At 37.8% G+C, this 26789-nt stretch overlaps 2 protein-coding genes and 1 pseudogene across 4 annotated transcripts; all 3 read left to right on the top strand.

Moving 5' to 3' along the window:
- The first annotated feature begins 122 nt into the window (after positions 1–122).
- On the top strand, positions 123–14161 carry LOC135598373 (pyridoxal kinase-like). Of its 3 annotated transcripts, XM_065092055.1 has the most exons (13): positions 123–238; positions 313–423; positions 1635–1728; positions 1871–1975; positions 3611–3694; positions 4379–4452; positions 5131–5195; positions 7808–7871; positions 9553–9618; positions 11579–11635; positions 12318–12362; positions 12461–12514; positions 13830–14161. In XM_065092055.1, the coding sequence occupies exons 2-13, from the start codon at positions 343–345 to the stop codon at positions 13968–13970; spliced, it is 930 nt and encodes a 309-aa protein (XP_064948127.1). In that variant the 5' UTR covers positions 123–238; positions 313–342; the 3' UTR covers positions 13971–14161. The 3 variants fall into 3 exon arrangements, with proteins under 3 accessions (XP_064948127.1, XP_064948126.1, XP_064948128.1); XM_065092054.1 differs by having other exon boundaries at positions 137–423; XM_065092056.1 differs by lacking the exon at positions 9553–9618 and having other exon boundaries at positions 204–423.
- Positions 14162–17422: 3261 nt separating this feature from the next.
- LOC135598371 (uncharacterized) lies at positions 17423–21009 on the top strand (annotated as a pseudogene).
- Positions 21010–24020: 3011 nt separating this feature from the next.
- Positions 24021–26445, top strand: LOC135598370 (beta-1,2-xylosyltransferase XYXT1-like). Its single transcript, XM_065092053.1, has 4 exons — positions 24021–24378; positions 24514–24591; positions 24825–24947; positions 25026–26445. Exons 1-4 carry the CDS (start codon positions 24252–24254, stop codon positions 26216–26218), a joined length of 1521 nt encoding a protein of 506 aa, XP_064948125.1. The 5' UTR covers positions 24021–24251; the 3' UTR covers positions 26219–26445.
- Positions 26446–26789: the final 344 nt, after the last annotated feature.

Raw genomic sequence — 26789 nt, 5'->3', positions numbered from 1 at the left:
CATCAACCGCGCACTAATCTAAAAGCAACGGAAAAAAAGAGGAACCTGAAAGGACACACACACACATATATAATGTGTGCGTATATATATATATATATATATATATATATATACACACACACACGCACACATTAGCATCATCATCAGCGTCAGCCGTGATGAAATACGATGAAGCAACTACCTGCCCTCTCACCACGCCGCCGCCCCAGAATACTTAACCCGAGGCTCTCCGACGAAGGTACACCGAAAGAGCGCCCTCGGTTTGCTTTCTTTGTTCCAGAAGGTCTTAGATTCTTGAGAGCGGCGTTTTAGGGCTCCCTTGGCCGTCGAGGAGGTCCGGCCATGGCGCGTCCTCCGATCCTCTCTCTGGCTTTGCCCTCCGAGACCGGCCGCGTCCTCAGCATCCAATCTCACACTGTCCAGGTTTCCCCCCTCGTCTTCTCTTTGCTCCTCGTCTTGACACCCTTTCTTTTGCCCCTTCTGTCTATCTATGTAATTGTGTTATTTTTCTATCAATGCCGTGGTTGGTATGAGGACATGCGATAGCTCGACCTTGATCGAGCGTTATGCCGCGGGAGATGTAAGCGGCGTCATCTTTGTTTTAGGCATCGGGCTTTTCCTACAAGAATCTGAGGAGTTGAGCTAATTTGTAGGTAGCCTCGATATCGTTTAGGGCTCAGTTGCTTGAGCAAGTTTAATTGACATCTTAATGCGATTCCCAGTGGCGGCGTTTTGAGTCTCTGTATGATTATTCGAACCATGTTTTCTAACTCCAACGTCCCTGTCATCAAGGTCACCGATTCCTCCAACTGGTACACAATTGCGTGTCTAGAATTGCTCTTCGTCATTGTAACTGATGGAATAAATCATAAAAAACGAGGAAGATTTTGGCCCTCATTTGTAGTCTCACTGGTCATATAATCACTTTAAGCGGGATTTATGCAAATGGGCTACTTATAACTAGCCTTGTCATGTGAAGCATTAGAAGAAACCTTTAGCAGATAAAGCTGAGCCTCTTAAGTCTTAACTAATTACTTTCTGAATATCTGTACAGAATCATTGTCAATGCACTGCTGGTCGAGACAATTATTTTCTGGAGAGATTATATGTGGTCAAACCAAGGCAATAGTAGCCGAATAGTCTTAGGCTATACTGCTTTGTTTTTAGTACCTTTTGCTGATACCACTAGTTTTTGATTCAAATACAGTTCAAGTTCGAAATCTGTACTAAGTAATAAGTTATAGTTTACTTTTCCAGGCATAAGTAGTACCCACGGCATACCTTTTAATTTGTCACTAATATACATGATTGCAATTCCTTTCTTCTTCCTATATTTATTTCTTCATCAGAGTAGATGCTTTTTAGTTTTAATTGCTATCATGCTAATTCATGCTTTAGGTTTCCTCTGTACTCATCAAATATAGGAAATTAGGCCGATAATACTGAGAGACACCTTCATGTAGTAAGCTACAGATAAGGACTTGCAAGCTGATTGAATTGCATTAGTTGCATTGGTTTTGCTGTAGTACCTAGATGAATCTGATCTGTATCTTTTTTTTAATACAAAGTCATGGTAGTTTCTCTAGGGTTAAATCCTTCATCGTGATGCTTGGACTCTGTTTATACGTGCCCAGGGATATGTTGGCAACAAAGCTGCTGTCTTTCCTCTTCAACTTCTTGGCTATGATGTTGATCCTATCAACTCAGTTCAGTTTTCAAATCATACAGGCAATCTGCTTTACACAACTTTTTCCAACAGTCTCAGAATCAGAGGCCTTATATACATTGCGATGTGCCTGAGTGCATGGTTGAGCAGGGCGCAGTTTCAATTAAAACGTAGTTTGTGGTATAACCAATGGTTAGTTTGCAGGATATCCAACATTTAGAGGGCAAGTTCTTAATGGTCAACAGCTGTGCGATCTGATTGAAGGCCTTGCAGCAAATGATCTGTTATATTACACTCATCTATTAACAGGTTGGCCTTTCCATGTTATGCTGTTTTTCCATATTTCTACTCCATTCTGTAAAATGAGCTACCTATTAAAGTTTCTTACAGATAACAATACATTTTCATTTTATCATTATGATTATTCTGTCATCACAAGACCTTGTTATAATCTTATTTTAGAACCAAATTATTGTGTGTTTCAGTTTTTAGCTCTCTTCGGAAGACATTGTTCATTTTTTATTAAAATGAGCCATGAAAGTTCTTGGTTTTGTTCATGATATGGAGAATTACCATATCTGGACCATCTATCCAACAATGGATGGTGGATATATGACTCCAGCCGAATGGGATGACAGATCTGCACTTCTCAGTTCCCTAATTGGCCTGACATATATGTACACCTGATTTGGCAACAGACTTGAAGGGGGTCTTGTTAACTCTCAGATTGTTCTAAATGAATTTAGATATAAATTTATCTCATCTGGGACTAGGTAGTTACATAAACAAACGAAACTAGAAATATCGAGTCAAAAGACCTATGGCCTTGATCATGATCAAGGATACCTGGCCATATCAGAGGGCTGGCCAGTCAGGGCTTGATTACCGTATTGTTTTTATTCATTCACACCAGAAGCTTCTTGATGGATACCAATGGAATGACGACAATAACTTGCATCTTGGCTACAGCCAGGGGTCATTTTCATCAGAACTATTGTGGAGATGTATGTCAATTAAGTTCTTGGCAGTTGGTACAAAAGAAATCCTTTTGCAACTGAAGATATCAAGTTGCTCCTTTTACTAGAGAATTAACTGTTATAGGTGACCATTTACACGTGCCTACACTGAGAAGGCAGGGAGGAAGCAAGTTTGAGTGTTTAGTTAAGGAGGGATTCTGTGCATAAACTTCAGTAGTTTAATGTTTGATATAAACAGAAATTAGTTAATTAGAGGGTCCATTGAGGCAGGACAGTCCATTGAGTAAATAGCTATCACCTGTAAGTGTATACATTTTATTAGGAATTATGAGGACATCGGAAAGTTTCTTTAGATTTTATGAAAAGCTTGGGATAAAACAGAAAGATTAACTAAGAGAAACCTACATCTTTGTGATATGCATTTTATCAAGAGTTCCATCAAGATATGGACATTGAAAATTTCTAGATATCCAATAAAATGGAGAGTTATTTATGACTTGATTGGTAGTACCTGCAAAGATGTATTTAGTTGGTGATTAGGCTACTTGCAAGATTCAGAACTATGTTTGTCAACAACTTTATAGAAGTATAAACATGCATCACACGTAAATATCCATGTCAATCCATGATCTTGAGGTAAAACCAATCCTAAAATGTTGAATCACCCAAATGATGCGCCTTATTGTTGAGCTTGTTAACTTTGTTATTCGGTAGGATAGATGTGAGTATGCATTTGAGTGACTTAATTGCATATTAAACACCTTTCCTTCTACTTAAGTAACTAATGAGGTTTTGCAAGTCTTACAAGTCTCATTTTGTTGTTTGTGTATTCTGGAAACATGCATGGGCAAGGAACATGTTACTTTTATCAGGGTTTCGTCAATTTCTTTTTAATGTCTATCATTTGTTCATAGTATACCTTTGCTTTTTGTCTAATATGTTTTTATCTAATTTTGCAAATCTACAGGTTATATCGGTTCTGTTTCATTTTTAGATACTGTATTACAAGTTGTGGACAGATTGCGCATGGTCAATCCTGGACTTATATATGGTATTTTTTTTTCTGACAAACCTAAGATCTTTCTTAAATTGGTGCAATGTTTGACTTGACATTCGTTCAACATTCATAACCTTTTTGGAAGTTTTTTCCTGTTATTTCATCATCCAAATTCTTTTAGAAGTATCTTAACCATAATTTTTCTGGTATGTGACATCAATTGATTGTATTTGTCAAGAAGTTTCAACTTTACTCTTTGTTTGAATTATATGAATAAAAATTTGATTTCTGTACCGTGGCATAAAATGGAGAAATCAAAAGATAGAAAAAATGAAGTATGTTTGTTAACTTATAGAGGACCTTTAGATTATATACTTAATGTTCTGAAATTAAGTTTGTTATTTCATAATTAAGCCCATGCAAAAGTTTATCTTATAAATCTTTGCTTGGAGCATGATGATCAAAATAAGGTTTTTTTGAGAAAAAAATTCCATATATGAGGTTTTCAATGATATTATTGGTTCAGAGATGCTTTAATTAGTCTTGAGCTTCTAGATTGTTTCCATATTTGGAGAAGACGCAAAGTTTTGGTCAAATCTTCCATAGAGCTATGTTTAGTTAAGTTGTACTAGGTTGCCTAACTCGTATGGTTGGTAAAATGCCTAAGTGATGCTGTTGATTGGATTAGCTCGCAAAGGATTTCCTTGTGCTGGTATTGATTGTGTTTGTTCTTGCTAGTGTGTGATCCTGTCATGGGAGATGAAGGAAAGCTATATGTTCCGCCTGATCTGGTGTCCGTATATCGGGAGAAGGTCAGTTCTTGATAACTTGACTTATATCTTGGCATTTATTCACACGTTTCCTTCATTTGTTAAATAACTTTTAAAATTAGCTAATGAACTGTCATATCAGATTTTTGTTCAGTAATTTATTTTCTGTATATGATAAATTTTCTATATATGAATTTTTAATGTTAATAACTGTATAGTAAAACTTCTTTTTGCAAGTTGGACAGATGTGCATGAAAGCATATGTAAACAATGTATAGCCAGGAAAGAATGGAAAATTCCAATATATGTGCTGTGTTCTCTGTATAGTGGAACTGTAAGTTGCACTGAGAAATTTTTGGTCAAGCTTCACAATTTCCTGCAATACTTTCCAAGTTATTATACCTTACAAGTCCCATTTCAAGTGACAAAAGAGGAACTGTACATGTCTTATATAAGATCATTCAAGATTTCCATTTTTTAAGACAGCAGAAATATTTGCAATGATAAGGTTGCTTCATCGTGATTTAGGCAAGTTCTCTAAGCCAAGCTGTTTCTTTGGCTTGAGATCTTCATTCCTTTCCAGGGTGTTGTCCTAATTATTCAAGATAACATTTGAGCTTCCTGAGTATACATATAAGATAGTTTTACATTTTTCTCTTTCTTTTCTTTACTTCCTTTTCAAGATTTAGCTGTCAAGACTAACATATTTTTCTATGTTAGGTTATTCCTGTTGCTTCAATGCTGACTCCTAACCAGTTTGAAGTTGAGCTTCTGACAGGATTGAGGTTGTTATGCAATTTAGTCTTCAAATTATCTTCATGAAGTCTCATTTGTTTCACGAGAAAATTCTCTAAATATCATATGAGTATTTGATATGAATGGAATGTGTTGTAATCCATATGTTCTGTAATTAGACAATTGTATTCAGGATGTCGATAATATTGTCTGATGATCTATTGTTGGAATTAAACAACTGACCGTTCACACTGGAATAAATTAAATTCTTTACAGTCTGGTTTTAGCTAGGATTTTATAAATGAAAATTCACCTTTGTAGTGTTTTGCGTAAGAGATCCCACTTTTGATGAATTGGGACTTGCAAAGGGAATTTAGGTAGCATTTTATTTTATTTTTGATATTTAAGGAGAAAGAAGAATAGAATCAGAAAAAATATTATACAAGTTTTTACCCTAAAAGGTTCACAAGCCTCAACTTGCTCTCGAATAAAAGTTAGATCCATTTAAAGTGTCAGTGAAATCGAGGTTCATTATGCAATTCAATTATGTATTCATTAGAGTTCTTGGTTTTCTTTATGAAGTTTTGTCAAAGAGGAAGATGACACATTATGGAGTGTCTATCATGTCCTCATTGGAGTTGAACTTTTATTGTGGCCAAAGGAGAATTCAGCTGCCTCTTTGGCTTCTGTGAAGTGCCATACCAACATTATGGTCATTGAGACAACAGTTGCAGCCGTCTTATGTAAATGACAGCAGATGAGCATCATTAAGATGAGGATGTAACCACCAAGGAGCAGACTGGTTGCATGTCAAGAGAATATTTCATCAAGGTTTTTAATTTTGTTCCATACCGGTCTTCTGAACTTTGCTCGGTATGGTACGGCATATCGAGCAGTAGCTAGGGCATACCGAGCATTACACCCTTCTTTTAAGAAGAAACCATCTCGCATTTGAGATGGTTTCCGAGAGACGGAAAGGGGTTTCGAGAGATGGAATAGGAATGCGAGAAGGTTTCGGGAGACGGAAAGGGGGTGATGGCAGGGCGGGTGAGGATGCGACCGGTTGTCTCCGTCCCCAGCTCGAACTCATCCCCTGCGAGGCACTCGCAATGCTCCTACGACGGTCGGATCTGGCAGGGATCCAGCCCAAGGTGAGCTCATCTCCCACTCTCCCACTACTGTCGCCCTTAGTGACCGTGAGGAAGAAGACCAAGATGACGACAAGAGCGTGAAGGGGAAGCAACACTCCAACCTGGGCCAGGACCCCTTCCTTCGTCGTTGATCACGACCTCCCTGACCGCAGCGGCCACGAACCCTTTGCCCCCTACTGCATTCTGCTTGGGAGCAAGGATCTGACGCCTATCGCGTTCCGCTTGATGGAGCGCTTCTTCATGTCCCGCCACGTCCAACTCCCTTCTCTGTCCAACGAGTGCCACAACCTTCTCTTCCTCGCTGTCATGCTTCTCCTCCTGTCTGCCAGCTGATACTGCCCGATAGCAGGCGGTCCTCGTGCCAGTTAGCCAGCGGACCGGTATGTACCGCCTGTATCGGGCAGTACACTATTCAAATCCCATTTTCATGAACTGTTATATTGATGCAATTTAGTAGTATTGCATTCGATTAAATGGTTAAACACATTTATGTTTCTATTTTCCTTGCTTCTCTTGTTTTTTCCCATTAAAGATGTAAATAGAGGTTAGACACTGCTGTGGACACTTAGGAGTTTGGATGAATGATTGGTTCTTTAGCCCTAACAGCTAAAACATTATACACTGGACATTGAAATTTGCTTCCAATAATTAATCATCCTTTACTCAAATTGGGTAATTTTAACATAAGCCAAAAGTTGATAAGCTGGGACTTCAGATTAAATTCAAATAACCAATGGAAAAATAGGAAAAATGCAAAATTTCACAGTTAATTTTTACCGTTCTTTTTTTTTTGCTTGCCTTATGACTATTTGTTCAACTCTTATACCACTTATGTGGTATATATATATATATATATTTATTGCTTTCTTTATTTTGGCAAAATATGCACTACTATCATTTCATTCACATCTGTGATGGATCGCTAAAGATCTTATATCAATCAATATTTGTGGGAGTAGTCTGACGTTGTGAATCTATCTCTCAAAGGTGATGTTATTCCACATGCAGAAAAAGCAATAGAAGTTGTATAATGGACCCTTATTACTGTTTAGCACTGTTCATGATTAACATTCATATATGTCCTGTCAAAAGTCCGAGGCTGGCTGCCAACTTCCTAACATAACTTGCCCTTTTTTTCTACACTAGAGACCAGCTGAATTTTAGATTGACATTCATATATGTCCTGTCAAAAGTCCGAAGGTGGCTGCCAACTTCCTAACATTATTCTCCTTTTTCTAGACTAGACTGGCTATATAAGGATAAAAAATCATGTATATAGAGTCCAAATTAAGTTGCGTTGCTTATTATGACTATTATTATATATTGTATCTTCCGACTGAATGGACTGTCATTTTTGAATTATGAAAACATTATCTAGAATTTTTCCTCAAATTGGTGGCTTAATTAATTGTTGTTGGTCAGCAGTAATAATATTTCTACAGTGCTACTTTTGCTATGTGATTTTCTTTATAATTGAATCCTTCTAATATTAAGGTTCTTTCATCTCGTAGAATTACATCGGAAAGTGATGGGTTGAAAGCTTGTAATATTCTTCATGCTGCTGGACCGTCAAAGGTTTATTCTAGTCATATGATACTGTAGATAGGAACTGCTTGCAAACTTTGATTGCAAAGTTCTTGTTTGTCTAACTGGACAAACAATACTTGTGCAATGGTATATTAGCCCATCTTTAAAAATCGAAAATGTATATCTTATTTCGAGTAATTGACTTCTAGAATTAGTGGTTGCATCAGCACTCCATTCAAATTCAATAGTGCTCTAGATACTCATGCACTTATGCAACATGCATATGCTTTATTCTTACAATTGGAGTGTACATGTCAACCATGTTGGCCTGACGGTTAAGACATACATGGTTATGCAATACTTGGCCCATCTCTGAAAATCTGATAAATGTTTACTTACATTTTATTATTTCACTTCTAGAATTTGTAATTGCATTAGTATGCTATTTCACAATTCATAGTACTTCAGATATATGCACATGCACATGCACGCACTGTGCTTACCATAGGAATGTACTTGTCAGTCATTGTGGGTCTGTCAGTTGTGACGTACTTGTTGGTGAATTACTGGGATGACATTTTTCCCCATGCCAAGGGCATATTTTAGTATTGGCCTCGCATAGAGCCCGTGTCAGCCATATATTATGCCTCATGAAACTGGAGACCTTGTCATGCATGCACATATTTTTGTAATAAACAGTTTATATAAGCCAAATCTATATAAAACAAGCAATTTTTATAAACAATTCAGAACAGCTCCCATCTTATTATCTCTTAGGTTTTGACAATAAGTTATAAATGCTATAGTTTTGATATTGTTTAATGATTTCTAAGGACAGGCCATCTGGCAGTGGTATGGTTGTCCATTGCAGGTGTGGCATATCGGATCTGGATTGTGGGAACTCATACTTATAGTTGCACTCATCTGATCCTTCGTATTCCTTTCAGTTGCGAGTCTCTTATACACAAAGATTTCCTTGTCATCAAAGGAAGGTTCATTTAGTATAATAATGATAATGATAATGATAATAATAACTTCGACATTATTTAGCATGGCTAATAAAGAAATTATGTCTACAATATTCGCTTGACTTATGATATTTCCCCTTGGTAGAGACAAATGGCAGGAAAATGATTTTTGTAGCCAACCCCAAATATTGAGATCTATGGCTCATTGTTTGTATCCTATCCCAAATCTTTGGATCAATGATTCTGTTTTTGAGCCTTGATGATTAAGAGCTACCCAAGGAGGATACTGTTACTGAGAAGACAACTCTTTTATTTGACACTAAAAATTGAGTTTGGTCTCCTAACCATGGAAAAAAACAATGAGTATTTTCTTATGATAACATGATTCTTTGGACTTTTGAGACAAATAATGATGAACTATTAAGTGATTAAACACTTCACATAATAAGTCTTACAATAATACTTTATTTACTGGAGAACCAATTTCACTTGTATTTTTTCTAATTTTACTACTTGATAGATCCATAATTTCATTGTTTTCCTTATTTGTCAATTTATCATTGAAATTGTCAATTGAACAGGCATTTAGTTCCATGCACCATGATCATGCCTTTATCAATCTTATATTTTACATTCTTTTGCATTGTATAATTCTTGCTCATGATTTAGTGCCTTCCTTTCAGTATGCATTGGGTACAATACTTTTTTGTTACATTTTCTTTTTTTTAATAGCATAATTTGATTTGGTTTCTTAACTCCAGGTGGTAATAACTAGCTTGAATATAGAGGGCAAACTACTCCTAATTGGTAGTCATCAGAAATTAGAGGTACCTTTTCAAATTTATTAGTGTGCATGTTAAAACAACCTGATGACTATTTTAAGTAGATTGAATATAGAGGACTATTTTAAGTAGATTGACAATGCTAAACTCTCTGACAAGTATGTGGAAACAATTTTATCGTTGTGCTACATACATTTGAATTTGAATTTTGTGTCCTATACTTCTGCTAAACCTCTAGAGTAAGATAAGCCTGGATTTATGAGACTTTATATGTACAATATGTTACTAGCCATTTTTTTCTATTTCTTCTATTTCTTCTTTCTTTAAAGAAAAAGAATTCTTTAATTTTGTATGTTGGATTCCAACTTTAACTTTAATAGTCATGAAAGATGCCTTTGTAAAGTCATTGGCTCATGCATCTTTCTTTAATATATTGTTCAAGCTAAATTGTTCATTTGTTGACAATTTTTAACTGATGAACTTGAATGACTAATTGCAAGTGCTGCATATTGTTAATCTGTGTTAACTTGGGTAGTGACAGGATACCGATTCTGGTTATCTAATAAGTTCTTTTCATTGATCTACTTTAGAAAGGTTGTGAGAGCTTTGTCAAACTTCATTGGGGCAAGAATGTTATTGCCACCCACTTAATATTAGAAGTGAATGAATCAACATTTGCATTAGATTCCATGATTTTTGAAACAGCTATGATTGATAAAGAATATATGTAGATCAATGTTGTTTTAGGCAGTAAGGTTCTGAATACTGTATAGTACCGGTGTACCGAGCTATACCAAGCGTACTGACACATGGTACACTAAGGTATATCGATATATCGCCCGTACTGACCCTCTTTCAGATCGATACATATCGCCCGCACCAAACGGTACGATACGGCAAGGATTGAAATTTTGTATTGTATTGGAGTTTTGAGATTCGCTCGGTACGGTATTGTACTATATATCGAGCGGTATATTTCGATATATATATATATATATATATATATATATATGAGAGTAAAAAAAATCTTTTTTTCTGTGACGTCGCCTCTCTTCTCCTCATGACACCGAGGACTCTTCTCCTGCGCGGATGAGAAGTCGTCGACAGACGAGGAGGGAGAGTGGTGCCGATCTCCAGGTTCTCCTCTTCTTCTCCCTATTCTTTCTTCCCCTTCTTCCTCTTCTTTCTTCTCCCTCAGTCCCCAATCGATGGTACCCCCCGGTAACGGGCGGTCCGTGTACCGGTCTACTGGCGAATCGGTATGTACCGCTCGGTACAGGCGGTATTAATCGAAATTAAAACCTTGCGATACGATATTGCAAACTATGGTTTTAGTCACATAAATCATACAATGGGAATTGATATGTTTATCACATACTGGTATGTACTACCGGGTACGGGCGGTATTATTCGAAATTAAAAACCTTGCGATACGGTATTGCAAACCATGGTTTTAGCCACAAACCATATAATGACAATTGATATGTTTATCACAAGTCAGGCAACTCAATGAGAATGATAGCATCTGATGTGAGAATGAATTTTGGATTTTTTAGGTTAATAGGATTATAAGTTTGGACTTTGAGCAGAATGGAGAGAACGGGTTATGTGTTGGCACTAAGAGTAAATTGACTTTGTGGAAAATACCTTCAGTAAAAAAATATAGTTGACCATGTTAAAGTTTATCTGTATATAGCTCTGCTTAGATAGGCTTCTAATGAGCTAAAACCAACATGATAGAGCTAGTATCTCAAGTATGGGCTAAATCATAAGGATCAAGAAAGAAATTCTGAATGACCAACAAGGTGTTGACAGTGGTGGTGATACATGACCTGGTGATGCTTCAAATTTCAGTGGATTTTTTATGGCAAACAATAGTAAGGCATACATTTAATGTTGAATCAGTGAATAATGTCCTTTTCTTTGTTTAGGCAATGCATTACTAATATTTAATTGAGTATCCATTCTGGAACAACACAATATCTGCTACATGCTTGTTTTGCAGGGTCAGCCTCCGCATCAGTTTAAGATAATCATTCCTAAGATTCCGGCATATTTTACGGTATGCGTTTTAAATTATTGATGAAATTCTTTAGTGGATTCTTGTAGACTGTTCTTCTCTTCCTTTCTGGTTTTGATGAAAAATTGAAATTGTCAATGAATCCTGTTCATACAATCTCTTTAGCTATCAAACCAAGCTATTTCATATTTCTCTTTGATTATACATCTCTTTTGCCTTATGGTTTTGCTGGTAAGGTTGGCAATATTTGGTAGTTACCCCATGTAAACATGATGTCATTATGGTGTATTGTTGGCTTTTACTTGGTGAACCTGTCACCTGAGTGTTTCAGCATTTAGCTTGCTGCTCAAATATTAGCCTATACTTCTTTAGGGAGGATCTCTGACTTTTTATTACATTTTTTTAGGAATTGAAGCATCGTCGTATAATTGTACTCTCTATTCTTTACATTCTCGTTTTTCTGGATGTCATGAGTTAAGAGAATATCTCGCTTTTTCCTATGCATGCCGATATTTATCCTTTTTCACCTCTTTGGTCACCACAATCTATCAGATTTCTTCTTTAACTGCCCATATTGATATTTTGAAATTTCTATATGATCATAAATTTGCTTTGTTTGGCAGCCAGAATTAATACACGTTCTCTAGAGAACTGCTTCGTCTTCATTGCTATCTGATGGAACATAACTAATATTTTCTTATGTATGCTGGGTCACGACTTGCAGGGCACTGGTGATTTGATGACAGCACTTTTATTGGGATGGAGCAATGTAAGGCTTCATAGTGCAATTTAGCATAATTACGACAGATAGTTATATTTGCATTGTGGAATGACACAATATTTATTTCTTGGGTGTTTGATGTTTAGAAATATCCAGATAACCTTGAGAAAGCATCGGAGCTTGCAGTATCGAGTTTACAGGTAATCCTTAATCTGCCTACTAAAATGAACATTTTGATGTTCCATCAGATAATCCTGCAGATGATTTCTTTACTTACAGAGTTGGTTTAGTCTTATCTCTAAATGGTCTTTTCTTAATGTTGCTACATCTCAGAAAAAGCTACTTTTTTAGTTTACAAGTGTCACATTCTCTGTCATATTTAGTGCCAAGCTCTTCTGACAAAAGGAAAATCACTTCTGCATCACCTGTAAACCATAAGGTGGCAATTCATAAATGGACTTACAATGAGCTTAAATTTTAGGTTGGTATAGAACAGAATGATTGATTTAAGATATCCATTATGGACATAAAAAATAACTTGCAGTTCACAAAACCTAACAGTAGTAAATGGAATCAACCTGACATAGTCATTGTTAAGTAGAAAATTGAAGTCAAACTTGGTCCTTTATGACTACTAAGTTTGAGTGAGAATGGACAGAAAATCACCAAAGGTCATGCCCATATGTGCATCCTTGCTGCACCTGATTTGATTTCTTTAGTTCCTGCTTTACTCTAAAGAGTCTAAACAACTTTTATTGCTCTACACCATTGTCAGTAATGTAAACTCTGTATCTTGAATGTCACACTTTTATAGTTTTGAAAAATACACTTATTGTAATAAAAGAAAGATTCCCAATATTTCCAATACACTTAGTTGCTTTCACATAGGGTTCGAGGGTAATCTTTATGACCTTGAACTAATGTTAATAATGTACTAGAAAAGTTAGCTATGGAAAGGACTTGTCTACTGTTTACTCTAGATATAGGCTTAGCAGTCTGATCTGTTAAGGAATATGTCCAATTTATACATTATTTGTTCTGCAGTCAAGTTAGGCCCTCCTCTACCACTACATGGTCTTCTATGAATAAAGCAAGTGCTTCTGGAGATTGAGAAATGAACCTTGTAAAAAGCCCTAGCTTTGCATGTGTTAATTGTTTAAGATCGCCATATTTCCTTGATCATCTGCATCTATTCATAGCTCAATTATTGTTTGTTCCTTTGTGTTTGTGGTTCTTCCTTTATGTTGCCAACCAAGATGTAATTGTAGCTCCATTTATCCTTACGCAACATGGATATGAAATCTTTGGTCCTAAAATTTTCACTGAAAACTAACGGCCTTCATTTTCATGCTGATCTCCTGTTCTAGGCTATTTCCCCAGTACAAATTTCATGTTGATATGCTTTCTTTCTTCTTTTCTTTCTATAAATAATTGTGCTTTCATCAGAACAAGCTGTGATTCATTAAATGCTCTTCGCATATCTATTTTTCGGCATGCTTTTTCTGCCTTTTGCAGGCCCTGCTGCACAGAACACTAGAAGACTACAAAGCAGTAGGTTTTGATCCGCAATCCAGCAGTTTGGAGATCCGATTAATTCAAAGCCAAGACGATATTAGGAACCCAGAGGTCAAATTCAAGGCAGAGGAGTACACTTGAACACTCGATCAGCGTTGCTGAAGCATCAATTTATAAGATTACAACCACAAGTTTACTTCTAATATACATCATTGTTTTAGTGGAGATGCTGTTTGAATAAACTGTACTATGGGATATACTTTTCAAACTGAGGAAACTACCTTCCATTGAAAGTACTGTGATATTATTTTTTTGATCGTACTTTGATATTATTGAAAGTACATCCACACTGTGTTGGAAAGAGAAGCATGCCATGTACTGACCACCAGAAAGTATGATTTCTTCTTCAGCCCTTTTCTTAAGAAAATTAATTTTAAGGGCTTTTAATTTCAATTTGATATTATTTTCATCTTGACTTGGTGTGTAATATAATAAAATTTTCATTCAATTTACTTTTAATTTTCACCGTCAAAGGAAAATATGATATACTTAATTGTTATCCATTTTTCTAGAAATTTTGTTTGCCTAATTTTATGTATTTTCATTCTGATTCCACAATCGAACATAATATAATTTATTTACAAGTATAAAATATGCTGAATTTACTGATTATTTAGCTCATTGAAGAAAAATATTTTCTTTTTTTTTTTTGCTGATTTTAGAGACTTTTTAAGGTTGACGGATAAGAAGATGAGAGAGGAAGGAAAGAGAAAAGCATGATAGAATTTAGAGTCTATCAACGATAAGTATTATGTCAGTGAAGGTAAAAAAGAATGAGGGGGTAGAACGAAGAAGATCATAGATGAGGCAATGGTGGTAGAAGAGTGGAAGAGAGGGTGGTGGAGTTGCATTGATTTGTGAAAGGAAGAAGGAAACCAGATCAATTTGATTTGGTTTGTTTCACAATTTGTGCCCTTAAATAAATTCACTTTGTTGAAACTTATTTTGATCCTTCCACATGAACTCTTCTTGGAACAGGGGAAGTACAAGTCACCTAAGCTCTAATCCTTTGGCCCCAATGGCGTGCCATGATATAATTCACCTTGTGTACTGTAGGATTCTTACAAGGAGGAGAGAAACTTGGAGTCGGACACAGTAAGGATTCTCTCTCTCTCTCTCTCTCTCTCTCTCTCTCAGACTTCAAGCCTAGTCAAAACAAAGAGTTACTGTACATGCGGAAAGATCAGTGCCAAGGTATGGTTTTAGGGAAGCAAACAAAGAGTTCAGAAGCTTTCAACCCTCAACAAAAATATGCAGAAATGAAGTTATCATGACACGAGAACAGCAACAGCTACTACTACTATTCCATGACAGCAGCAACAGCAGCTACAAGAACACCATTCACTACATCCCTTCGAGTTACAACAAGGATCAGTAACATGATCGGCTTACCATGCTGCAGCTGAGCTGATTACATTTCCTGGAACAGGAAAGTAGGGCATTTGATGAACCCACAGGCAGACATGCATGCAGTCACTGTAGCATGGGGTGATGGTAGCAGCAAATGGTTGATCAGCCAGCCACTCCACCAGTCCTCTGATCCCATCAGGCACTGCGAACACTATGGATCCCAGTCGAGTGTGGTGCAGGAGTGCAGTGACCATCTTATTGGCAATGGTGGCCATCTCAGTCCTCCTTCCTTCTATGCCAAGAGTGAATGGAAGGAAGATACCTCTGGAATCAGTGTATATAGAGATGAAGAGGGTATCTGTTCTTCCTTTTGGATAAGAGTTTGTAGTTATTACATGAATGAATCTATTGGCTGCAACTTGCATGTACTAACTTGACTTTTGGCAATTCCAAGAACAATCAATCAAGCACTGTGACTTCTTGGATCTCACAAATGCTCTGCCTTAGATGGCATGCTTTAGTTGGAAGCCAGAGGCCATCGGAATGCACAATGATGATTGCTATTATGCTCTGAACTGGCTTCCTCTTCTCAATCCATCGAGCAGTCCAAGTTAAAGGAGTAATACACAGTTCTACAGGAAACTTTCTGTGATTACCAGCTTGGATGGTTGAAAATTTGTCCACAAGTTAATTATCAAATGTGTACCTTCAAGGTTTATAAGCAGATAGAGGTGTGGTGAGGGCATGTAGAGAGTTGACCTACATAAGATTTGGTACATCTTGATTCATTGCCACAAGCAATTGTCAGGACCTTCTGAGCTAAAAGAAGATGTTTATTGTCTAACTGGGTACAAATTGCTGCTGGTCTCCTAATGATGTTTGCTTAGTTAATGACAAGTTGATAGTGATTAATGAGTAGCCATTACAAGAGATAAAGAGTACCACATTGTCTCCTGCCAGAGGACAGGCCAAGGAATCCTTTGGACTAGAAGAGTTCATTGATTTGTGTGGTTGTGTCCTTGCAAATACATTTTATAAGACCACTCTGAGGCAGTAGTTACAGTAATGAGGGTGCCAAACAACATTGCTTGGAGATCAATTAAGAACAAGTTGATGGTTTAGACATGCCATGATTTTGCCATGCCCAGACCAGGATCAAGTGACATGGTTTCACCATCTTTCAAGCAGATGCAAAACCAGGAATGAAGAACTCTTGGCACACTTCTGTCATAGTTTTTCCTATATATGTAATGAAAAAGAAGTACCTGCCAAGCTACTCACTTATTTTTCTTTTGATAAAAGATAAATGTGGAAGATGAGATCTTACTATAAATAACTAAAGTTTTTATCAGATGATCTTACTATAAAAAGTACTTGAATCAATTAAATGAGTCTGGTATAAAATTTTTCATATGAGTATTTAAAATCCTTAGTGTTTGGTAGATGAGTTATCATATCAAATGTTTTAATTTTAAAATATATTGATTAAAATTACTAACCTTAGGTAAAACTCTGTCACTTGAATTTTAGAATCCTTGACCTTTGAGAACAAAAATAAAATAACAATGAGAATCATTAGATTATATTTTACTATTTAAAATATCATAATTTAAATCATAAATATTAAAATCATTCTTTAACCCTTCATATATGTCAAACTAATTCTATCAGTACCATCATCTATCACCACTTATTTCTTTTATATTTTAAAAAATTAATTAAATTTTAAAATAATTTTTTTTAAAGATAATATAATGAAGACACGATTCGAACCTAAAATCTTATAATAAATTATCAAGATCTTTACCAACTAAATTAATTGATATTTTCAATAAAAAATTTCATACATAGAGTAACAATGATAAATAAAATTAACTACTACAATTGATTTTTTTATAAATATAATTGTAATATTATATTGGCTAAAAATGCATCGATATGTATTTTATATTGATATCCAATTTTATTTTATTTTTATGACCGGATTAATTAGAATTCGTATAATGAACATAAATTCGAAGTTATTTAGATGTGGGCCGGTCCATCAAAGCCCAATGGATTGCTTGACGGTTTCCACGCGCCTCCACATCCGTACTTTGTACGTATTGACGCGTTCGTACGTACATAGAATAATGCCGGCGTGACCAGCAAAAAGCCTCGGCCGCCGCGCTAATTAATAGTGGTAGAAGACTGGAAGAGGGCGGAGTCGAGAGGAAGCCATCGGTCGGCCTTTCCACCTTCTTTCGACGCCTTCTTCCTCTCTCGTCCGGTGAGATCTCGCTCCGCTTCTCGTTCTTTGTTTGTCTTTGTACACTCGTCTCGAGATCCCCTTTCTCCCCTTCTTTTTGCGGTGTCCTTTTAGGGTTTTGTCGGTGGTGAGTATGGATCTCCGGACTTAGGCTGCCGATCCCCTGGTTTTAGCAGGCGGATTGGCGTTTTGCGGGGTTTTCTCGCTAAATCTAGGGTTTCCTCCTCCTTTGCTTGCGCGGCCTCAGGATGTTGAGTTAGGGCTTCCTGATATTTGATATTCCGTGTTTTGGTACTCGATCTCATGTTAGAGGCGTCAATCTGTTCGCTATTTGCTTGCTGTTTGCTAGTTTTCTAGGATTATGGTGAAATGTGCTTACTTGATCAAGATGGATAAGTGTGATCTGTGCCTTCTTTTCTATTCTTTGATTATTGGAGATATGTGGTTGGAATTTCTTGCTTTGTTTCATGTGGTTGAATGATTTGGTTTGTTCGGTTAAGATGTCTTGCGGTTTGCCTGTCAAGAGGATATGCTTGGGTTCCTGGACCTATCTGTCTACAGCATAACTTGTACCTCTAGTTGGATTAGGAAAGCAACTGTGATTTCACTGGTGATCATAGTTGGCCTTTAAACTATTAAAGTCAAAGAAAATAAAAGAATCTATTGTTGGCACATAATAGCATCTCATTGCAACAAAGCAATAAGTGAGAAAAAAAAATAATAGAAAAGGGAAAAGCAAGTAAAGTTATGAAAAGAAAGAAAGGTTGTGTCGCAACAAACATGCGGTAAATTGCATGGCTCAAGGTGGGGTCACATGGTATTACGCTTGAATTTGGTTCTAATAATGTTGTTATTTGAATTTGGATACTGTGAACCCATAAGGATGTAATTAAATTTATTAAATATGTTTATGTATACTCTCTGAGATGATTGATTGAACCATGTTTTAAGTGTATGAACATGGTTGTGATTTTTTTGTATAGGTTCAGGCATTGTATTTCTCATAAGGAAGTATGGGGATTGTGGTGTTGTATCGCACCCGACTTTTTGTTGTTGTGACTGTCTCATAGGCTTGATGAGATATAAGGGGATACAAATGCCTATTATTGCTGACTTGTTGAATAATTTATTTAAGGGTGTTAATTTTATCTGAGACCTATTTCCTAGAATTTTTGTTTTTAAAATGCTACGCTTGAGAATGGACTTCTTATAGAAAAATAATGTGTGATCTCAAGCTGTGAGTAAGCTGTTTGTAGCCTGTTGGTTTTGTTGACGAAGACTTAAAAGCACCTTCAGATGTCTAGTAATTATATATCTTTGTACAAACTACATCTGCATTGATAAAATCTAGTTTGACAATTATATGGAGTCATACCAAAATGGATAAACCCAGATCTCTCAACAAAAATTGGCATCACAAGAATCAACAAAATGACATGATTGGTGAACTTGATGTTAATTTTATTGGAAAACATTGAAGAAGAATGATCACATTAATGATAAGAAGAATGGTTGCATAATGTTCTGTTTGATTTGCTCATTACATTTTTTTACCCTAGGTGAGGGTTTGAGAGGCTTAATACAGGAGTTTAGCACTGTGGTGAAACTGGGTTGAGAATTTAACTAGTAATTACACTTTAATGATCATTTAGGTTGGTTTTTTTTTGGAAATGACTCCATGCTATTTTGTGTGACTTTAGGTTCTCATCATTACTGGGAAGAAGTGGTATTGACTATTTGCTCAAGCGTGCAAGAAACTTTTGCATAAGGTGAAAAGCTGACCCCGTGTTTCTTCTTGTTTGTTTTGAACTAAGTATTCCAATGGCATTGTTATATTTCATTGTTTTTTCTGTCTGATTTTCATAAATTGTTTATCAGTCACCACTCTCCAAGATTCGTAGTGGTGCACTTTAGTCCCTGCTGCTCATCTAAAGTAGCATACATATGATAAATGACTATATATAAGCAGAGTTCTCCAAAGCAGGAAATTACTAGTCAGTTATAAGAACTCCTAAAGTTTGATTATATTTGAAGTTCTTTTATTTGCTTTCTTTCTATAACTTCTCGATGTCTATTTTGTTGTGCACTTATTATTTTGTGAACCCTAAATCATGGGGAGACTGCCTAGAATTACTTTCTTTATTGTGCTCTATAAATACTAAAAGATATGGTTTCAGTGGTAGCTATATGATTGTGCAAGATTTATGATTGCATATGATTGTGCTCAGTGCATTTTCTCAGATAATGATGGCATTGCTCTAAGTTTTCTTACAAATCATGTCTATTTAACATTTAAAAAAAAATATGTTTATAGATTGATAGTTACAGATGATGACAATTGAGTTATGGCACACTGAGTCCGTTGTGCTATGAGATGCTAGAAGAACTAACATCGATCTTTCTCTTCTATGAGATGCACTTCCTTGCATCATTTCATGGATATTCAGGCTTCAAGTCATATTTGTATCATATCAAATGGACTGCAAAAAGTTCTTGCAATTGGTTGAAGAGAAGAAGAAGAAAATTCTGGAGAAGAAAGAGGGCCCCGTGAAATGGGAGCAGAGGCTGGAAGCTGCATCCAAGGCAAAAGCTGATGCAGAAGCAAAAAAGAGGAAATTGAAGGCATCAAGACACAAGAAAAGGACCCATTCTGGATCAGATTATGACAGCGATTCTGACAGCAGCGATTCTGAAAGGAAGTACAGAAAGAAGAGAATTCACAAGAAGCATCGGAAACATGACCAGTCTGACTCAGAAGATGGAGGAAAAAGGAAACACAGATCTACGAAAAGAAGCTCAAGCTCCAGTGATCATGATAGCAATGATGACGATGATGCAGGCCGGAAGAGGCACACTCATGGGAGGAAGTATAGATGTTCATCCGGAACAGACTCTAGCAGCTCACCTTCAAGCATTGAAGACGACGAAAAGAAAGCTAACCGAAAGAGTCACTCTAGGCGCCATAAGCACCATCACAGGTCAGGTGATGAAGATTCGACTTCAGACTCTCAAGCAAGGAGGAAGACACTCAAAGCACAAACACCATCTCAGGTCGGGTGAAGATGATTTGCCCGGTTACGATGATCACAAGCATAATAGGATCTCCTCCCAGGGCAAATCATCAGGGGAAGAGTACGAAACAGGGAAGCCAAGAGATGCCAAGAAGTCTCATCATAAGCATGGGCACCACCATCACAACCACCAGAAACACAATCATCATCGCTGCTCAGTGGAGCCAGATGTAGAGCTTGGAAAGCATGAAAGCAAAACTTCTGCTGACGGAACTAGCAGTAACTAAAAGTCTGGAGGAAGCATCTGTTGAATCTTAATCCCATGCTAAATCAATCTTCTTTAAGTTGTGATTGCCATGGGCTAGCCTATTTTATTAGTTCTGATTGATTTGGACACTACGGAATGATTCTCCGCATGATTCTGACATTTCTGCATCGCCAAAATCCCTAGTCTTTGCTAATGAAAGTTCTTGTACGAGCTTGAAAAGTGCCTTCTTGTTGTTGCCGTTGATCTCGCTATTTTTATTCCTGGAAGTTGTTGGATTCTGCGTTGCTCTGGAACAAAGGATACAAGAACGAAAAGAACAGCCAAAGCATTCGTCTCATGTAAAAAGGCAAAGAACAATAGAAGGATCTATTGACTGGACAACGGAAAAGAACACGAAGGTCTTCGTAAGGCGTTTGTTCTCTGTTACAAACATAAAATAATATCTTTTTGTAGATATAATGTATGCATATGACTTAACATACAATCTGATTGTTTGGCTCAATGATCAAACCCATGAATCAAAGGAACGAGTTTTACCAAGTCAATGCCTTCAAGAGCTTGCAAATGACCCTACAACAATCGGTGTCATAAGACCCGACAAGCTTTACTTCTGCCATATTACATATATAATTCTCTCAGCACCACTACAAGACGACAGATGTATTAGCGGCAAATGAAACATTTCATCTTTGTAAAGCGCAATACGTTCACCCAGAGCTCAAGGAAAGTCAAATTGGGTTGCTATGATTTCACATTTCTTCAAGATTTAGCAGCCAGCTTGCTCTGTGTTTTCATTACTGATTTCATGGATCAATATGATTCCATCACATGTGCTCCATGTGGTTCATAAAACAATTAATACCACTTGGTATATATATATATACATCCCAATTTATATCTATAAACAAAGAGGAGTTCTATCTTTTCCTTGGAAAAAAAAAAGAAGAAAAGAAAAACAGAGTTCTGCATCTACTGTAGTAATTTTATTATTATACATGAAGAACATGTTTAGTTTCTTATTGGTTTGATTGAGAAGTAGAGGAATCTTTTCTGTTCGGATCTGTATTTTGGGATCCATGGCATTTGAAAAGGATAAAATTTAGATAATTCTTTAGTGAGTCATTTGATGATACCTACGATAGAGTTATCCGTAAGACTTTGGCTTGACAATTGACGACTCATGGATTATGCATTAAACTCAATTATTAGGGGACAGCTTACAGAATTTTTGATCTCAAATATCTTCCAAACTCGACAGAACTTGCAATATTGTTCTTCAATGATTGTACTCCCTTCCCAGAACTTCACAGGGACAGTATGTTCCAAGTTACTGTTTCAACAACTCAAGGATTCCCCACAAAATGCCCAAAAGGAAGAAAACAACCCAACATGTGATGCCTCTGTTGGAATGTTCACTGTAATATCAAGATATTTTGTGAGGCAAGTAATGGAATTCATGCACTTCCATGCCAGATAATAAACTGCGATATGTAAGTTCACTGCATATTATTATTATCATTGCTATTATTTTGCTTCAAAAGTCAATGAACCTCCTTTTTATTCCTGTGAGAGGTGTGGACAGAGTGGACTTAGATTGATGCACATAATTTAGATCCAAGTCCATCTTCATACATCATTTCTTTATCATCCTGCTCAATTTCAACAGAGTGGTTGGAACATTGAATTGATTACATAACTTACCAGTTGAACCTTCCTTTTTGTGTATCTTTAAAGCTATTAGATCTATCTATCTGTCACAGCATACTCACTTGACTTGTTCAATTTTTTGTGACTGGTTCAATAAATTCATCCATGACATGTAGTCCATAATACAAGTCAATGATAGCAGAAGAGATGATGTATATTTATATATTAGAAAAGCATTTTAGAGTCCCACAAGTTACCAAGTTGCTTCCCAGCTCCAATTGGACTGCTGAAACTTGTCTTTATTGTGGGATATGTCCTGATACCAATCACTTGATCTTAATGAAGAAGGCAGAGCTGTGTATTGGGCATGGCTCATGGCTCATCTTTAGCAGACCATAGAGAGGGGATGCTTTGGTATCTGTACAAACTATAATGATAAGAAGAGGATGAGAATGATGGCAAAGCCAATAGGACTACCAGTTCGGTAGCTTTCAGCTTTTTATTTTATGACAAAGAGACAAGACACGTTGGAGGAGAAATAAGAAGCATGATGATGCTTCATTGATTGGAAGGCCTGTGGCTGTGTAGCCCACAGTTCAAGCCATGGGAGAGAAATCCCAGGTTAAACTGTAGCATGCATGAGTAGGTTGATACTTGATGTGTCCAACATGATCTCATTTGTCATCATACTCTTGAGAATTTCCTTGTTGAAATGCTTCTAGAAAACCTAGGATTCTCTCTCTTTCTCTCTCTCATACATACACATGCAAAACATATGGCATCTTGAGCATTAGGTGACATTTATTTTAGGACACTCAATACCTTACTTCTGGAGGTACAACAATGCATTAGTCTCTCTTAGAACTTTGGTCACTTGTAAAATGCTCTGGTATGGATGTGTTCCTTTCTCTCTCTACAGTAAAAAGGAAAAAGTTGTCATCAATCAGAACATGACAATGTGTAATGGTTCTTCTTATAGATCTTGAAACAACAACTCAACATGGAACATTTATGTTGCTCACATGTATGATATGGCAGCTGAAAGTTTTGAAAAGTCAGCTTGGGTTCACTTAAGTATTATCATTTTTTGGTGAGAATGGGTCTATTTATTCCAATGTCTTAGAACAAAGCCAACCACAACTTTTCCTCAACTTGAGTCACATGCTCTTTGTAAAATTATAGGATCAGTTAATATAATATCAGTTTTACAGAATCAATCTGTCAGCTTAGGTGTTCTTTAATGAAAGAGAATAGATTATAGACTCAGATTACAAAATTATTTTGGATTTGAGTTTCAGATTACAAAATCATTGACCATTTACACAAACTTCATTTGATGAGAATAAAAATAGCTTTTTTCTCCTTCTGATTTTTTGTAAATTATTTTTCTACTAATGATCCATATAAGCACATAATAAAAAAAAAGTATACAAGGTAGAAAGGTGCATTTTTTTGATTTGGAATTCTGGAAAATGAACATTTTAGATTTGCCTACTGGAGATGACTAATTCCTCAAGCAGACTAGTCAATGTTTTACATCTCCTTAGATGAAGAGTATCTTTTTTGGAGATATATTTAAATGCAACCTCTTGCACCCATTCCTCTCTCTCAAAGCTACACAGGGTTTGGAAGAAGAAGAAGAAGAAGAAGAAGAAGAGGAAGGAGAGAGAGAGAGAGAGCCCACAGATCCATTCCACAGGAGAATTCCCAACCAGGCTTTGGCAGCAAGTGGGGGGAAAAGAAGAGCTTGCTTGCTGTGTGTTCCATACAACTCTCCCCTTCACCAACGGTGATTCCTTTCAGCTGAAGCTTCCACCAGCGGCGGCGACGCCCGGAAGATGGGATACGAGAAGACTGTAGTTCGGAACTTGAGTCGGTTCGAGGCACGGAAGCTCGGTTTGGCGTTGCTCGTGGGATGCTGCGTGGTCATCTTGACATACTTCATCTCCATGTCGGAGACCTCCGGTGAGTCTTCTCTCTTCCCTCAATCCCTGTTGTTGTTCCGCTATTCTTCTTCTTGTAGTAATATCTATGTCTATAAAAGTTTTGAGACGCAGAGATTGTTGGATCCTTATTTGTTCTGTTTCTCTTGTTCTGCAGTTGATCAGCGGCTATCTGTTGCCTACAGAGTTCGTAACAACGAAGCGGTGGAAGGCAAAATTAGACTCCAAAATCAAGGTAAGAAGAACTATCGACATTGCTTCATCTTGAAAGCATACTAAGAGAGAAAGAGAGAGAGAGAGAGGACACAGAGAGCCATGTGCCCAGAGAAGAGGAAGAAACCAGGAAGTCAATGATCCCTGTTTTGGAGAGCACACCGAGTTCTGGACCCGTCTGAGCTCAATGCAATCTCTTCCTCCAATCATTTAGGATTAATTCCACTGAGATATCGTCTTCTCTCTCTCTTGCAGAACGAGGAAGAAAGACAGAGGATCAACATGGAAACACTGCAGACGAGAGCGTGCACCGCAAGAACTCTTCCACTATTCCCCACTCAATCACCAAGGAAGAGAAGAGAGAACCCAAGCAACCAGGTATGCTCGATCATCTTGGCCAAATTGGATCCATCTACTTCAATTAGAACGTAACAACACGAGCTTGATGCTCCTCAGAAGCCGAAAAGATTCACGCTCCAAAAAGAGAAGACAGAATGATTCAGATGACGAAGCCAATCTGCGACTTCAACAATCCGAGAACTGAATTCTGCGAGATGAAGGGCGACGTTCGAATCCACGGCAAGTCCTCATCCGTGGTGTTCGTTTCCCCCCATCAACCAAGGGAAGAACAATGGAAGGTCGTGCCTTACGTCCGCAAGCAGATGGAGAACATCCCCAAGGTCACGGTGAGAGCAACGGCAAACGGCGGCGCCTCCGCAATCCTCCCCCGGTGCACCGTCAACCAGGCAGTCCCAGCCATCGTGTTCGCGCTTGGTGGATTCACCGGGAACTACTACCACGACTTCACCGACGTGCTGCTCCCTCTGTTCTTGACGGCGCGGCAGTTCGACGGCGACGTCCAGTTCCTCATCACCAACATCCAGCCGTGGTGGCTCCTCAAGTACCAGCCCATCATCAAGAGGCTCACCCGGTACGAGCTCGTCGATCTCGACCACAGCGACGAAGTCCTCTGCCACCCGCACGTCTTGGTCGGCCTCCGCTTCCACAACGACCTCATCATCGAGCCCGCTCAAGCTCCCAACGCCTACTCCATGCTCGACTTCACCGAGTTCCTGAGGGGCACCTACTCCCTGCCGCGAGACCACGCGATCAGCTTGCGCGAGCACCCAACCAAGAAGCCGAGGCTACTGGTGGTGGAGAGAAAGGGCAAGCGGAGGTTCACCAACGTACCGGAGATCGTCCGGATGGCGGAGGCGTCGGGCTTCGAGGTGGTGAGGACGGACGCCAAGTTCGGCGACGTCGCGGGGTTCGCGAGCGTGGTGAACTCGTGCGACGCGATCATGGGAGTGCACGGCGCCGGGCTCACCAACTTCGTCTTCCTCCCCAAGAACGCCGTGCTGATACAGATCGTCCCCTGCTGTGAGCTGGAGGGCATGGCCTCGCACACCTTCAGATTCCCCTCCTCGGACGCCGGGCTGCACTACCTGGAGTACAACATCACGGTGGAGGAGAGCACGCTGCTGGACCTGTACCCCAGAGATCATCCGGTGTTCACAGACCCACAGTCACTTCACAGGCAAGGCTTCTTCAAGATGGGGGACGTGTACTTGGCCAAGCAGAACGTGAGGCTCGATGTGAACAGGTTCAGGCCTTTCTTGCTCAAAACCATGGATCTTCTTCGTCAGTAGAAGCACACAGGTGCATGTTCATTTCTTCTTCTTCCTTCATTTTTTGTTCTCTTTCTGATGATCCATCTTACGGTCACACTGCCAATGGTTTCGATGTGATGTGGTTGAGCCTGAGACACAGGAATGTTTCATCAACACATACTAATCATGCATCTGATGCTTTGTATCTTCACATTTCTGTCAAAAATCCTCCATAAGAAGCTTCAAAGTTGATTTGTCTTCTGCTACTTCAATCTCAATTAGTGGATGGAAAGTGACAATATGGTGGACCATAAATCATTTCCTTAATGAAAGTGAATTCTTGATTGATATTGGAGTTTTTGACATGATCTAAATTTGATGACTGCTGTCCCACACGATCACTCAATGATGTTAAAAGAATTATAAGAAAAATAGGAAGCTTGAAAATAATAAGCCACCAACCATGCAAGTTCACAGATCTCAGCAATTAATGAGTTGGAAATCTGCATTGATTTAGCTGAAGAACATGAATTTACTCACTGAGGTGGTCTCTCCTTCATCCAAACCATCATTAGTACACAGAAACAAAGAAAAGTACTCAAGTCAGCTG

The sequence above is a fragment of the Musa acuminata genome, chromosome BXJ2-1 (genome assembly GCF_036884655.1).
Source record: "Musa acuminata AAA Group cultivar baxijiao chromosome BXJ2-1, Cavendish_Baxijiao_AAA, whole genome shotgun sequence".
Taxonomy (NCBI): domain Eukaryota; kingdom Viridiplantae; phylum Streptophyta; class Magnoliopsida; order Zingiberales; family Musaceae; genus Musa; species Musa acuminata.
The sequence above is the reverse complement of the archived record's forward strand: the minus strand, read 5'-3'. Positions and strand labels throughout refer to the sequence as shown.